At 36.7% G+C, this 16,732-nt stretch overlaps 2 protein-coding genes across 2 annotated transcripts in view; both read right to left on the bottom strand.

Annotated features, from left to right (window-relative positions):
* LOC124596267 (cell division cycle protein 123 homolog) overlaps window positions 1-15,996 on the bottom strand; it is a 131,224-nt gene extending 115,228 nt beyond the window's left edge. Inside the window, exon 1 of the mRNA XM_047135341.1 lies at window positions 15,633-15,996. The gene's annotated coding sequence lies outside the window, so the exon portion shown is untranslated. The remainder of the gene's footprint in view (window positions 1-15,632) is intronic.
* Window positions 5,934-6,704, bottom strand: LOC124594589 (mothers against decapentaplegic homolog 3-like). Its single transcript, XM_047132962.1, has one exon. It carries the CDS (start codon window positions 6,702-6,704, stop codon window positions 5,934-5,936), a length of 771 nt encoding a protein of 256 aa, XP_046988918.1.
* Window positions 15,997-16,732: the final 736 nt, after the last annotated feature.

Raw genomic sequence — 16,732 nt, 5'->3', positions numbered from 1 at the left:
TGTACATTTAGAGAACAGCATTGTCTGGTAGTGAAACGTGGACCACGGAAAAACTGGAACAACGTCGAAAATTAGGATGACTTATAAGGTAAGGAATGAGGAGACTCCCCCAAAGAATCAGCGAGGAAGGGAATATATGGAAAACACTGACTAGAAACAGGGACAGCTATAGATGGTAAAAACTGTACAGAAAGACAAAGGTTGCAATACAGAGCGTCTCACTCAAACCTCCCTGATTTCAAAGACCCGAGGGGGGGGGGGGGGGGGGGGCAGAGCTCCATCTCGTTGAAAAATGATGTTGGGTTGCAAGTCTTGTATCTGAGGGTACACAAACAGCTCCAACATGTCCAGATACACTGACCGATTCACTCTTTGTTCCACAAAGAAGAATGGTCCAACAATCCTGTCGTGCATTAGCCCGCACCAGACGTTTAGTTTAGGGCTATCCCGAACATGTTCAATGACAACGTGTGGATTTTGCAAACCCCAAATCCAAACATTATGCCTATTAACCCTTCCTGATAGGTGAAAGGTTGCCTCATCTGAGAATAAACATCTTTCCAGGAAGCTGGCATCCGTATCAGTATGCTGCAGCATATCCGCAGCAAATTTGTTGTCAGCATGGTTTGTCGTTTGGTGTCAGATGTTGAAGAATTTGCACTTCGTAAGCACACATACGAACACGCTGGTGAACTACACGATGCAATGTTGATCGAGGTACATCAAGTTGCCTAGATTCTTGATGAATTGACTTACGTGGGCTTCTGAGAAACGTTTGTCTGATGTCCCTCTTCTGAAACTCCGTAACGTGCACCGCCAGAATCTTTCAGAACACTTCCTGCTGCCAGAAGCTTCCTATACCATTCCTTAATTGTTATCACATCAGGTGGATAACGTTCATACACACGACAATAATTTCTTTGCACAGTAATCGACGATTTTGATTCTGCAAACCACACTACTGCTTGCACGTGCTCCTGTGCAGTGGCCATTTTCACTTCATGTGACCATGCTGCACTCTGGCGATGATACTTGGCACTTCTGATGCGGAATGCTCCACAATGTGGTGCATTTTTCATTGTCATATCTACTGTGGTTTTTCTCTCCTGGGTCCTCGAAATCAGGGAGGTTTTCATCCAGCAAATAACTGTGATCATAGGTTGCAAGTGCTACTCTGAGATGAAAAGCTTGGCACAGGAAAGGAATTTGCAGCAGGTCATGGGCAGCATCAAACCAGTCAGATGACTAAAAAGAAAATCATCATTCTGTTCTTATTGATTTAGTATATTTGAGATATTATTCATTTATTTATGTGCTGGAGGAGAGAGGCACCGAGTCCAAAGACTAATAAATTACAGAAGCAGTTAAGTAAGTAAATTCTAGTTTTGTTCATGAGTAACTGGAGATGACCAATCTCCTGCTTTATGTCTACTAGCAACCTGTTAAAAGTTTTTTGACTGGTATACAAAACTCCATCCTGACTCCACACACCAGCGGGATGTGTAGTATGTATAAATTTATTTTTACTTTAGTCTTCTGGTTGTAAATCACACAGCTCATGTTAAACCCATTCTTTTTATAAATCACAGATACCATTAGAGAGAAAATGTATTGCATGTGACTGTAAGAATCCCAAGATTGCTGAAGAAGCTTCTGCAAGATGTTCGATTATCAACATTTGCGTAACATCCTTATTGAATGCTTCTGTAGAATAAATACTTTCTGACCAGAACTCTTTTGTCCCAGAAGATTATTCCATAGGACAGTAGTAATTTAAAGCATGCTCGTGATTCTGTCTGCAGGTCAACACAGTGAGAAAGGTATCCAAGCAAAACAGAGCTGTTTTAGTTAAGTTACTCATGTACTAGGACCCTCTCCATTTCTTTTTCCATCTTTATGTATAGGCATTCCACATATACGAGTTTCATTTAGTGTTTATCCATTAGCCTCTACATCTCTCACCTACAAGTCATTTTGATTTTTTCCTAAGTGCTTAGTATGAAAGTTGGCGAGATGAATAGTTGAGATGTGAAACAGTTGTAAGCATGTTACTTTCCTGACTGTATCTGGAATGGGTGTGTTTTGGTCCTTCATCTGTAGTCCTCGTATAATATGCAAACTTAACTACTTTTGAAGAGCCAGCCACTGACTATGGTAAATTATGTATGTGGGATCATTATTGGAACAGGGCTAAGTATCTAACCTCTTGACACCATATTTAATGTTTCCCCATTCCAAATTCTGCAGTATCATTTTTCAATATGACACACTCATTTCTGTTAAAACATTACTCCATACTTACTACGGAAATGCATTTACGCCATCTCTTTCAACATTTTTTCCCGCCTGATATGAGTCCCTCTTGACCTCAGTTCTGAATGAAACCCTCAATTTCCTGCTTGCTGTAAGGAAGGAGAATTTCTGAGGTTCTAGAATGTAAGAGTATTGTCTTTTACCTTTATGTGTCTGTTGGCAACATTGGAGAAGTGGCTAGTAAAATTAAGCACCAACTACCCAAATTTCTTCATGATTTTAATAAAATTAAAGAGAGATTAAGAGATGAGATTTCTGGGGTAAACAGTTGTTGGGTTAAACAGTTGTTCTTGTTAACAACATATACACAATTGAAAAATATAACAAAGTTGTGATGAGTCTTTTCAGATTATAAGTTTCAACACACATTAAAAACTGTGTTACATGGACCATTAGTACAAGAAATACTTCTTTCATTGCCATTATACACTCCAACATATGCATAAACCTGTCATCTCTCTTGTACTTTCAGATTTTCTTAAAACCGTACCATTTTTCGGATGAACCAAATGTGTACATTTATTCATATCAAATGAATTTTTCACAATTTGGACACATGTGCAAACAGGGAACCGACAGTGATATTTCAGAGGGGGGGAAAAAAGGTCAATGTATTTCTTCCTCTTCTCCTTCCGGTGTTAGTTACTTTCACAAGCAGTCCATACCATACCACTATCTTACACCAACAACTATTACCCACTCACTTAAAAATGCAGGAAAAGTCTGCATAATTCAAGAAACACAAGCTTCAACATAATCATATTGGAGTTGAAGCTTTAACATACTATGTGAAAGATAACATAGCACACAGTACCATTTATTTTTTACCGAATCAAAATAACATTCCATTCTCTGCTATGGTTTTTAAATCATCTTAAAAATGACACATTATTAAACCTGCCATTAGCACAAAAGTTTCAGCTATTACAACTAGAAGTCAGACAGCAATCATTTCAAAAACTAAAACTTAATGCTATCATTGACAATTGCATAAAAAAAGAGGGTAGTGGACATATTAGGATATTTTCCATTACTGAACTGTGTAAGGTGCCCATAGGAAAGCAAAGTAGTAGTTTTCTCTGATATTTTTCTTGTTCAGCAAAGTTTTATTTGTTGCCATGAACAAAATGAATTCCCAGAATGAAATAAATTCATATTATATAAGAAATTTGCACACATTTTCAAAATTTGCAAGTGCATTCTTCAATACAAATAACTGTATTTTCGATATTTGTATTTTTTCCATCGCTAAAATATCATAGGCTACATATGCTTATATGCAGGGGATCCACAGACTTTTAACCATCTTTAAACGCCTGGACAAGGCTTTGACAAAATTTTCTTTAATTGTAACTTTTTTAAATTTCAAATGAAATTGAAAATTACATAAAATATCATTTTTCTCCCATACTGAGCCGACCTACATTTTCAAGTTTGTCTAAATTCCAGTCGTCATGTCAGTTTGCCACAAGTGAAACCAATAACAGTTCACTAACATTGATGATTTGATTGGAAATACTTTTACCACAGTTTCAACGATACTATGGGAAGAACTATATCCTGTGAGAACACTATGAGCAGAACAAATTCTGTGGATGGCACATAGTATATAAGAAAAAACTACATTAAAAATTAATATCCAAAACGTAAAAGCAACTTTATCCTAAACACTGAATGAACACACTTTCCTTTTTGTAAAATATTGGATGTTAAACATGCAAAAGACTGGTTGGAAGAGGAATTTGCATACAACTCTCTCTCTCCCTCACCCCCCCCCCCCCCCCCCCACACACACACACACACACACTCACTCTCTCTCTCTCTAAACAAAAAGTGTGTTTTGGTCATTACAGTCAGTTAATGTATGAGCAACCAGTAATATATGCAGTTACAGAGAAATGTAACAGTAATTTTAATAGAATGAAATAGTAGTGCAGATGACTCATTTCTTTATTTCCTTAAGTTTTTATAAGTTAGAATATTCATAATTTGTTGGCTGCTCAGATTTCTGCACTGGATTTTTAATATTGCTAATCACTCACAAATTTACATCTTTTACGGTGTTCTTATTTTTATATTGCATTCATTAAACTCAAACACAGGAAAGGTTGGAAATGTCATAACAGGGATTCATATTGCAAAACCGTCACAAAGGATTTGACAAAATGGTATTTTTTTAATACAAAATACACACTATTTTTGATGCAACATATCTCAACACAAAGTGGAAACATGCTATGTCACATGTAACATCAGGAAATTATAATATACATTATTCACATAGTTTTCAATTTTCAGTTAAATCAGTAGCACTTAAAAGACTTATTCTCAAAAACTGAGAAGAAATTATTTGCTTCAACTCAAATATCAAATCTTCTACACAAATTACTGCTACAGTACCAGTATTCTCTGTGTTACAACTTAATTAATTAGGCTTTTCTTGCTCACATTCTGGCTTTATGGTACTAAGATCCATTATACAGCACTTGTTTTATAACCAAGAACTTTCAAGGCACTTTCCTCAGGACATGAGTTGCTCTACATAACTGGACAGTTCTGTGTCAGTCATAACTAATAATCTCTGTACAAAATACCCAAATTCCTTTTTTTATACTCTGAGCTTGATCATTTCACACCATACTGTTCATTGCTTTCCAAACAACAACAAATCACAACAATATACAATAAAGTTCTTTTTTTAAAAAAAAAAAATGATGACATACTGGCAACTGGAAGTATGTTACATTTGTAATATTTGTATAAAAATTTATTATGTCAACAACTGCACAGTCACAAACAAAATATTCAAATTACCTGTATGGCAAACAGTTACCATCTTCAGATGTGCTTAATCAACTAAAAGGCTTCATACAGACAAACACTTCCTTCATAAAATTATTTAACATTTCAATGACTGCACGTCATATTGTCACATGGTAAAAGAGTGAATTTTTTATAATGTGGTGAAATGATGTACATTCATTGAATCGTTAAGTAACTTCATGACGTTCAAAGTGCCTAACTACATTTGTTTGGCTGTACGAAGCTTTTCAGAGGATTAAGGACATCTGAAGATGACAACTATTTGCTGAAACCACTAATGTGAATATTTTTTGTAGATTGAAGTGACTATTGATGTAATAAATTTTCATACACAATGAATTGCTACATAACTTCTGTTTCATACTGGGCAGTACAATGATGCCTTTTTTTTAGTTTCAGGTTAGCTGAAAATAACCATGGCATCATGAACAAAAAAATTATAATTTGTAACAATTTACACACAACATGAGTTTTTAAAATAGTTCACACATACAACAAAATATATATTTATAAAGCAACAAAAATAAATTCTGAAGTATGCATCTACACGAGCATTTTAAGTTTAACATCCTTTACACTACAAAACACAGGAACCAGAAATTGAAAGCATGCAGAAGAACTGGTTGTATTAATTACTATGAGAGTTTTCTATGCATGGTACCATTTCATACTATAAAAACTGTCACTGATAAAACCAACATTTCAGTCGCAGTTACAGTGGTCTTCTCAGGTAGAACCAAAACACAACTGGCTCTGGTCACAGGATCCTACACAACTATAATGGGTGCATATTTTTTTTAGGACATTGAGCTGCAAGGTAATCTTGGTGAGCCCATCTGTGTAAGAACTCTGTCTAACCACTGAAGTGGACCATTCAGATGAAGTTCTATCCAACAAGGAGTAGATGTGACAGTCTGACGGCGATACTCAGCTCCCCAACCTTTGACAAAACTCATTCGAATTGTGCACATACGAGTTAGCTGATACACAGCCTCAAACCCTTGGCTCACCGACTGGGACAGCAGCACTGCAAACTCCTGATTGTTGAAGATTTTTAAGTTACAGCCAGGTGGTATCTTGCAGACTGTAGCAGGATGCCACCCATACCGCTGATTGCAGTTAGGTGATTGTACAAAAATGGATGAATCACTTAGACACTCAGCAAACACTTCACCACCAATGTAGTACAAACGAACACCCTTCCCTATATGACGTCTCGTTTGTTCCACAACTGCATTACGATTAACATTTGACAACAGTCCAAGACAGAATCGTTCTGAATTGCTTGGGTCTGTGAAACCATCTACTGTTATAGAAGGCTGTGAAGCATGAAAAGTTTCACCAACACGAGTATTGAGTTCATAGTAACTAATAGAGCACCAAAAGGCTGGTTCACAGTACATCACTGGCTGGGCATCAACAGGAGGTAAGGGTTCAAGCTGGGACATATTCATAGTTTCACTTCTGTCAATGCTGTCTCCATCTTCTGACATGTACTGAAGTGGAGGACTCTCTGTTGCAGACATTGTAGGTGTGGTTGCCATGCCTGGAGATGGTGTGAATGACATCTTGACTTGTTTCACTTTTTGTTCATATATTTAAGTTACATCAAGAACAAAGCAATACACACAGCCTGAGTCCAAAGAAACTTAAAGGAAGTGATTCGTATCTTTCAAACTTCCAGTCAGTAGTTTCATAACCTTGTGACAAGGATACTGTTTTTATGTATTAGCACTGCACAATCTTTTAAAATGTTTGTTACAGAAACACATAAGCACCTCAGTGATGTGTTTTTTGCAACTTTCTGGCTGAGCCTCAGTCTTCATGTTTGCAATTTGACTTTTTTTTGCCCACTGGCACTGTCCTTCCAATCCTGTTGCATTTAGGATGGTCCAGTCTGGAAAAAGGGAGCACATACATCACCACCATAGTCATACTAACCTATAGTTAAACCCAGTTTTGATTTTATTCGTACAGCAAACTACTGTAGATTAGTAAAGATCTTAAAAGGCTTAGAGCCTAGCATTCATTCTATTCCAAATAAGCATATAAAACAATACAGTAGATTTCAAACAACAAACTGTGTGTCATAGAGCTTGCATTTAAAAACCAAGTTGCCCTTACCAAAACGCAATCAAGTAAATATAAGAGCTCATCTGAGTCTAGGAAATGAAATGCTAACCAACAGAAATGTTCCAAAACCGCAATAGATGGCTATTATTGATTTTTAACTAAATATTTTTATGAGAGAGAAAAAAAAAAAAAAAAACATAATCTCAACTCTAAATTATAGTTAACATACGCTTTCATAAGCAAGAGACATCTAAATTTCATTGAATTTTCTTCTCTACTTTTACATTACCACAAATATATTTGTAATTCATATTATATTTGGAATGGACAGCAGGAGATGGACATAACATATTCACAGTACCCAACATAGCAATGATCAGGTTGTAAGTGATTGGCATTTCCTCAAACCAAATCAGAACAGATGTAAAGCTTTCTTTATAATGGCTAAAAATGTTTGGTTTTGTGTTATTTTTAATACTGGGGTTAGCACAAAAAAAAAAAAAAAAAAAAAAAAAAAAAAAAAAAAAAAAAAAAAAAAAAAAATCAAAACCATCAGGTGATGAAAGATAAGAAAGCTTAGAGCAAGTAACGTGACAAGATGTGGCACTATGTATTCAGACAAAAAGGCAGTAAGTTCTGTCTAGGATTACATTCTACAAGACACTTATCACTATCAAAGCTCTACCACAGAATTATATTTAAGAGTACAGCACTTGTATTACAGATACTCAGCAACAGAAATATCAGAAACTAGGGTGTTTGGATGATACCTTATGACAGAAGTACTTGCTAGTAGAAACACATCACCTGCCCAATTATAACAGTGTTTCCCCCTTGATCACTATTTATGGCTGGATCAACCAAAAGTTGTGATTCCACCTGTCTGCTTTGACCTGTGATGTAACTACATTGTGTTGTGTGACTTCATGGCAGTGCAGTGTTTTGGATTGAGTGGTGTTTGTATATGGCATGTTGAGTATTTGATGGCACACTCTTATGTTGGATGTTTATTATTCGAAGTAGTTTGTTATGTATACAAATGAGTCATTTGACATTGTGACTTGAGTGCAGCAGGTTGTTATTGGAAGAGTGTGCCGATTTGTTAGTGAGTTACTTTGTTTCTGCAGAGCGTAGTTGATGGATTCATGTTTGTGTTTGGAATGACTAGTGCCTTGTGTTTCTTATGTTCTGAGATTTCATATTATTTTCCTTTTTATTTTTGGGCATGTACACGAGACACAAATTTATGGGTAGGTCACTGCTTGTTGCAATAGGTGAAGAAATTTTGTCTGCAATTGAATTCCTGCAGTTATTTGAACTGACTGTGGACAACTTCGTTTTGTTTCATTTTCTAGAGTGCAGTTGGCCAGCCTAAATTTATCTCAGGGTAGGTTTGGTTGGTAAGTATTTTTCATCTTATTTTATTTTATATATTTATTTATTTATTATTGTAATACATATGATCAGTTTGTTGCTGTTTATAGTTGTTTAAGTATATTGAAGCCAATTATGATGGAAGCACTCATGAATTTTGGGGTTCTTCTTGACAGTTCATTAATTTAGTTGAAAAGTGGTTGGCAGGTATCATTAATGCTGGTTCATCATCATTAGTTAGGTTACATTTTTGACATTACTTATGCTTTCATTTGTTGTATTGCAGACTTACTTTTAGATACATAGAGTACGTTAAGAGTTTGGATAAGGGAATTCACCATTTGATGTGTTGATTTTTGGTACTGCAGGCTTGGTTTTGGCTGGTATATATAGGTCAACTGAAGTTTATGGTATCAGGTTTTGATTGTTGGTTAGTTGATTTGGGGGAAGGGACCAAACAGCGAGGTCATCCGTCCCATCGGGTTTGGGAAGGATGGGAAAGGAAGTTGGCCGTGCACTTTCAAAGGAAGCATCCCTGCATTTGCCTGTAGTGATTTAGGGAAATCACAGAAAACCTAAATCAGGATGGGCGGATGCGGGATTGACTCATCATCCTCTTGAATGCAAGTCCACAGTGCTTACCACTGTGCCACCTCGCACAACAGTATCAGGTTTTGGAATTGTGTGTGGGTTCATGGTATTGAATTTCCAGCACCAGGTTTCCAATTTGTGTGTGGTTTATTGATATCATGGTCTTCATTTGAGCTGTATAAGTCAAGTGAAGTCCATGCTACCAAGGATTTTTGTTTTTGCATCTTCTGGTTATTGAATATTGAGAAATTTGTGTGCTTGGGTTTTGGATTAATATTTATTTTGGAATGGTGGCGTCATTTTTACTGTCATATATTTAGTTTGTTCCTACTCAAAATGCATATTTCTTGTTACTTTCATTCTACTGCTGGAGTTAAATATTTCACGGTTTTTTGTGTATGTTGATGGGTTTAATGAGTGACACCATGGTCGTCTTATTGTTTATGCTTGGAATTGGGGCTGAGCAGCTGTAAGCTCCTTACAAACACTGAAATAGGGGTGTCCACTATGTTGATGATGTCATGGGTCAAAGCAAATGGATTAAATTACAACTTTAGGTCTAATCATTCTGTTCTTTTGCAATTTTAAAGTGCTTCTTTATCTTTCACTTCGGTCTGCACTTGACAACTTTTTTTTCCATTTTAATCTCTTGTTTTTGCTGCTGATTACCTATAACTAGTTACAAGTACAATTTTAGGTGATTACGCCAGTCTTGTATTTGTCTCCCTTCCCACAATCTGCCCCTCACACAGTAATTTTAAACCTTACATTGTGTTCTTAGATCAGACTGTAAAGGTTTCCACTTCTTTTGTTGCCTGTAAGCCTACCTCCAAACCCTCCTATTTTGGCAACTTAACATGAAAAATCTGTCTCTTCTACACCACACACATGGTAATAAAACTAAATACAAGAAGTATAGCATCATCATCATCATCATCAGTTTTCTGCTATATTAGCAGGTCCTTTGCCTCTCCATTTTCTGCTATCCATTGCTTCCTTGTTAAGGCTGCTGTATGTTGTGCGATCCATCGAGTCATCCAGTGTCTAAAATCTCTTCCTTCCTCACTTCCTCTTCTCTTCTACATAACCTTCTAAAACTGTTTTTATCAGACCGTCATTCTTTCTTAATATATGCTCAATCCAATTTCTTTTTCTTCTTTTTATTACATCTAGTAACTGTCTTCTCTCTCCCGCTCTTCTCAGTACCTCTTCATCTTTTACTCTGTCCATCCTCTGCCATGTCCACATCTCAAAAGCCTCCAGCCTTTCTCTGTCTTTCTTCTTCAATGTCCATGTTTCAGCGCCATACAGAAGAACACTCTATACAAAACTTTTTATGAGTCTTTTCCTCAGTTCTCTCTCCAGACTGCTGCAGAAAATTTTCCTTTTCTTATAAAATGCCTCTTTTGAGATTGCTATCTTCGTTTTAATGTGTATGCTGCACTTCCAGTCGGTGTCTACCCTGCTTCCAAGATACTTAAAATTTTGCACCTGTGCCATAAAACTAAAGTAGTGAAACATGTTCTTTCATATTTAACACTGGACACTTTCACAAGACTTTTTGCTTTTACAATAAGTAAAGGAAACAATAATACCACATTACAAGCAAAATGTGTCCTTAGAAACAATAAGATAAACACTTGAAAATGTTCACAGTAACGAATGAAGAGATGAACTGCTGAAAGTTAACAATTTAATGGTAAAAAAGAGTCTTTGCAGTAGTTAATAAAAAAGAAATTGTTTCATAGTGATACCTGCATTCCATAAATTTCCACAAAAGTTGTGGATGAAATCACGAGTTTCAGGCAAACTCTGACCAATGAACGCTGATAATGAAGCCTGAACAGCAGACAATAATGTACCAAGGTTAATTTTTTGGCCCAGTATAACACAAGGTGGAGAATTTCTATCCAAGTGGAGATGAACATCCATCCTCCCAAAGAAAAAAAAAAGGGGGAAAAAAAAACGATGTCATGACATGAATGGTTGGATGGTTGACTGGGGGCAGTGAAGGGACCAAACAGAGGGGTCATCAGTCCCACGTACCAAGATGGCAGAAATTAAGGGTGGAACAACACTAAAAGCACAGTCCAGTCAACAAGAAAGGAAAATGGTCAGAGGGGCAGAAGGAACCTCAGAGCAACAGGAAGGGTAAAGAATGTGGGGGAAGAGGGGAGGGGAGAGGTAGGGAGCAGTGGACAACCCAGAGGCACTACATGCAATGGGGTGCCAATACTATTGCTGATCCATCCCCATCCCCACACAATACCATAATCTTACACAATGGGTACAACACCAGGGGAAGAAAACACCAGAAAATGGGGAACAAAATGTCACAAAAGAAGAGACAAAATGTAGGGAAAAGGGAGGCATGTGTGAGGAGGGGGAAATCTGTCTGGAATGGAGGCAAGGCCAAAAGCCTTCCGCATCTATGCCGCTAACTAAGGGACTCCAATACCATGAAGAAATTCAGGTACTTAAATCTGGGAGGATAAACCACTTTCATGAAGAGCATAGACATAACCAAGCAAGTGACCTCTGTCTCTTCACCATAAAAAAAAACACAGAACAACTCTGTGTAACATAGAAAACTAAGTGTACAGTGTTTTGGAACAGGCAAACATTCCAATGGAAGTTAATGACCCTAGGTGTACCAGGGGTCATAAATGTGTGATATGCTGCAATAATTGCAACAGGAAGTTTGAATTAAAGATCTAGTTCGCTTACCAAATGCATTCTTCAGAATGACAGCAGTGTTGCGTCAGTCATTACATCACAATAATGATATACGATCATGACTTGCAACCTTAGTCAGCTGTTGATCACAAATCTGGCCAGTATTGTAAATATAGTGATAGATTTTCAAATTTGTGCTTTGTTTCTCTCTGCAACTTGTTTATTTCAGACAGCATAGTGTCTGCAACTATTATCAAAAGTAGGTCCTATTTATAAATATTGTTTAAATTGAACACCATACTGCTCATTATTGGATAATGCAAGAATGTAGTGTACCCAGAATTGCACCTCTGTTACAGCCAACACTGCACAAACAGGTAAAAGTAAATTGTGTTCAACCAACAATCACTAATACTCTGATCCTACCACAGTCTACAAATATCACAAAATCAATAGGCTAAAGCCTGCACCTTGCACTATCAATGGTACAGAGTATACAGACAATCGCTCACACAAACTGGCTGGATACCATGTTTCTAACACAATGAGTTAGCTCACAGCTGCTGGACTTGAATCCAAATCAATAGTGTGTACTTTATCTGAAGCAAACTGCATGTAAATCTATCTGCTAAGACAATGACCTCATATTCGGAAGGACGGAGTTAGTGCTATCCAAGCCTCTTAATTTGTGTTTTCTGTGGTTTTCCTAAACCAATTCATGCAAATGCCAAAATGGTTCCTCCATCAAGGCCACAGCAGACTACCTTTCATATCCTTATAAAGCATGTGTATGTATTCTGTGTATATATTTTGAGCAACAGATTTTCATTGCATTACTGTGACAATTCGTATGTCATTGTGAGATGATCCCTGGATGAGTAAAAATAAACACACAAATCAGCAGCTTGGTCCTCTCATCCCAACCCACACTATAAGCATTTTGCACGGAGTACTAGAATTACTTACAATGTACTAAAGTGACAATACTGTTGTTTTACCAAAGAAGAATGCATAAACATGCAACACACATAGCAGCATGTTCATGGACCAAGAGTCACAAGTAGATATCTGTAGTGTGGGCAGCGCAAAACTATGTTTTTATTATAAAATATCTAATGCAAATCGGATATGATCAAGAGAACATTATACAGTAGAGACCAACCACATGAGGGAGTGCAGTTGTTAAGAAACTGACCTAATATAAAGAGGGTATAGCTTGCTCCTGATATAGGTTTTCTTGTACTACTTATTTTTGTTGTATTTTGATGACAAATGTTTTCTTAGGAATGCACACAAACTAACATCTTTTACCACATCCTAATTTACTGAACTAATGACAGACCATGACACAGTTATGGTAAGAAACCCTTCAAGTCGCAAGGCCATTAACTTAATTCTAATCACTTTGAAAAAGTAGAGACATCAGTACAGGGAAATATGTCAGTTTTATCTACATAGATAACTGTGACTGAATACTGTTAGCTATTTTTAATTTCTTTCCAATAGGCCTATATTGATAATGCAACAACAGATGACATGATGATACATTTGCAGGCTCTTCCGCTTGTGCCACAATGCAAGAGGATCTAGTGGTTCTCAAAACTTCCTACATAAACAAACAGGGGACTGCTATCTATCCGATTAAGAGATTGTTTATTTTATATTTTATTCCTTACTACCACTGACACACTGTCGTAGAACATTTCATTATATTACTTTACATGAATAATATTTACTGCAGTATTAGAATGGAAGCAACTGTGATCAAAAGCACCTAAACAAGTGTAGCTCAGTCAGGTAACAACCTACAGTCCTTACAATAAAAATAATTTACTGAGAATTTCTTTCACTTCACCATTACTCTTGTTTAAATGCATGTAGGTACTCATAAAGAGAACAGAATGTTAGGAGGAAAGGGTTCACTTGGCTTGAAAACACGTGGTTTATCATCTACTGCTTTCTGTTTTTGTGGAAGCTTGTTTAATAATTGTCTAGCATCGTATTACAGATCACCCTGAACTTGAAAACAAAATGCCTGCCACATTCTCACAATTCAGAAAATATGCAATACCGCAGAATAAAAGTTGATATTATCCTGTAGAAACAGTCTTTTGTCGTATGATAAACATACTGTTTCATTTTTAACTTTTTATGCTGTAAGTTAACCACTCAACACAAAGTATATCCATATATGAACATAACGGAGCTGAATAGCAGGCCAACATTCCATGTGGACATTCTGCAAGGAACTGATCATAGGTCATTTCAAAAACTGTTCTTACAATTCTGAGAAGCTATCTGCTGGATGCTCCTGCTCTCTCATCCCATACTAGACATTTTACACAGAGTGCTAGAATTATTCACAATAGGACATGCACACTGAATTGTGAAAGACTGCTGTTCTACCAAAGGAGAACTCATAAACAAAGTGGGAGGAATTTTGGGGGGGGGGGGGGGGGGAGGTCCAATAATAATGATCTTTCACCATACATCATCATGTCCACTCTCATCAAATATGAATGTAATTAGACATAGCAACATTTTCTGCAAGATACTAAAAGACCTAATCTTAGTATATTATAACTGTATAATTGTAACATGTTTTCACAGTAATAAGATCACTCACATGAATCATGTCAGTTCCAGTTGAAACATTTGAAAAATTCTTGCTATTAAGAGAAGGAGAGAGAGAGAGAAGGAAAAAGCTACTGTCAACCTCTGAACTGTCGTAAAGAATATCAATTGTTCTTTTATTATTTTTAATGATAAAGTTTCCCTACTTGTACACATATCTAACTTTATTGAAATGTGGTGAATATTTCATTCTGTAGACAAGTCTCAGGACAATTTCTTCTTGAACTGATATCAAAAATTCTGTAGTCATTTTACAGTAAAAAAATTGTTTCTTAGATCAGCAAGTAGAGATGAAGCCTACCTAACTAAATATGGAGTATTAATAAAACATGACCATTAACTGAAGTACATGCTACTACATGTTCCCAATGCTTTGTTATGCATAATATTTAAAGCTTAGACAAGATAGCAAAAGCAAAATTAACAGCAGCTATATCTTCTGCCAGTTCAAGATTTAATAGGAGTGGTTTGTGAAGACCATGGGGCAGACAAAGGCGAAATCCTACTTGTTGAATTAAATGAAACAACTATATTCCATTCTCGCATCAGTCTATAAAATCACACACGCCATACGTATGTTCAACTGTTGGCCTGATAGGCCTGTTTTGTATCTTCATGACAAGTATACAGATTTCAGATGAATATATAATTTCACATGATTTTTGGCAATGTGGCAACAAACTTTCATCTACGAATAATTTTCAGCACATAAGTGAACATACATGAAAATATTTATCGACATGTGCCAAAACAACAGTTAGTTACTTTTCCCTTCGTACCCGCTCATAGACAACTATGAGCGGGTACGAAGGGAAAACACTGACAGGACGGTGATACACACAATGGCACTAGAGAATTTGGTATTAAATAATAATAAATGAAATCTATTGCGAAAAGTGTAAGTTACGTTCATTCCTCACGAACTAGCTTTCATATTCGTGGTGCCACAAAACGGGTATATACGCAATAACATTCAATAAATATCGGATGTTTCGTATCTTTTATTTCCCATTCACAACTCGATGGACAACTTTTCGCAGACTTTACTTGCTGTATGCCAGAATATGCTCATTCTCATAAGCACAGTAAAATCATTCTTATTTACTTTACATACTCCACTAAAATTGTCAATTTATAAAATCGCTCACCTCACTGAGAATCCGCCTAATAAGAGGTGAAATCACTTAGAAACACAGCTCCTTCGGTTGTTTTCCTCACTTATTTTTCATGCACGTTTATAAACAAAGCGTTTGAGGTTATGAACAGCGCAAAAACAAAGATTTTCCCTAGCACAGCAGACAACAGGTCCGTAATCGCGTGTAAACAGGAATTAAAGCGGCAACTATATTTTGTTAATATTGTGTTTTAAACTGAGCTTCACTGACGACGAAAACTAAAATTAAGCAGTAATTAATCAGTACAGACTATGACAAAACCAATGCTTTGAACTGCCATACGATTACTATTTAATTATCGGCAACGTCAGAGAAGAAGCTCCTGTCAGATAGTTCGTAAACAAGATAATGAAATCTCTTTCACTTCATTACCTTTATGTTCTGCGAGAAAGCGAAATCAAATTCTTATATCTTGATTTAGGAAAACAAGATAACTTATGTTACTAAGATGTTATGTAGCAGCTATAGTTACGCATTCGGCTGTATCTCCTACGGTCCAAAAAACCAAGAGGACAAATACGTTTAAATCGAACTCAAAACGGTGTTGCTTTGTGTGTTACTAGTAGCCAAGTTGTACATCAAATAAGAAATTGCCAAAACCTCACTTTCAGAGATTCGTTAACGCTGAGTAAAACATTTATACAGAAAGGCTAGAGACCGCTAAGAACTGGAAAAATATTTGCTTGAAGAGATGTAAGAAACGGTTGTCACGACGTACCGGTACCATTAGTAACGACGAGTAAAACCAATACATGTACATTCACAGTCTGCAAACCGCTCTGAAATGCATGACAGATGGTATTTCCCACTGTACAAGGATTTCTCTCGTTCCAGGATGTCAAACTCCCTTCAGCCGTCAAATTTCCAACCGTATTTTATTTGGCAACCAGTTTCAGCGTTTTACTGCGTCATCTTCAGGCCCCTGACCGACGTGTAGGAAGAATCTAACTCTATCTGACGGCTGAAAGGTGTTTAATTTGACATTCTCTATCGAACAGCCGAGTCCCGCAACCACCTCTAAAAAGACGGGCACATAGAGACTTTTCTGGTTACGTTCACAAATGGAGCTCTGG

Source organism: Schistocerca americana, chromosome 2 (genome assembly GCF_021461395.2).
Source record: "Schistocerca americana isolate TAMUIC-IGC-003095 chromosome 2, iqSchAmer2.1, whole genome shotgun sequence".
Lineage (NCBI taxonomy): Eukaryota > Metazoa > Arthropoda > Insecta > Orthoptera > Acrididae > Schistocerca > Schistocerca americana.
Note: the sequence above shows the minus strand (reverse complement) of the source record. Positions and strands in the feature narration are given on the sequence as shown.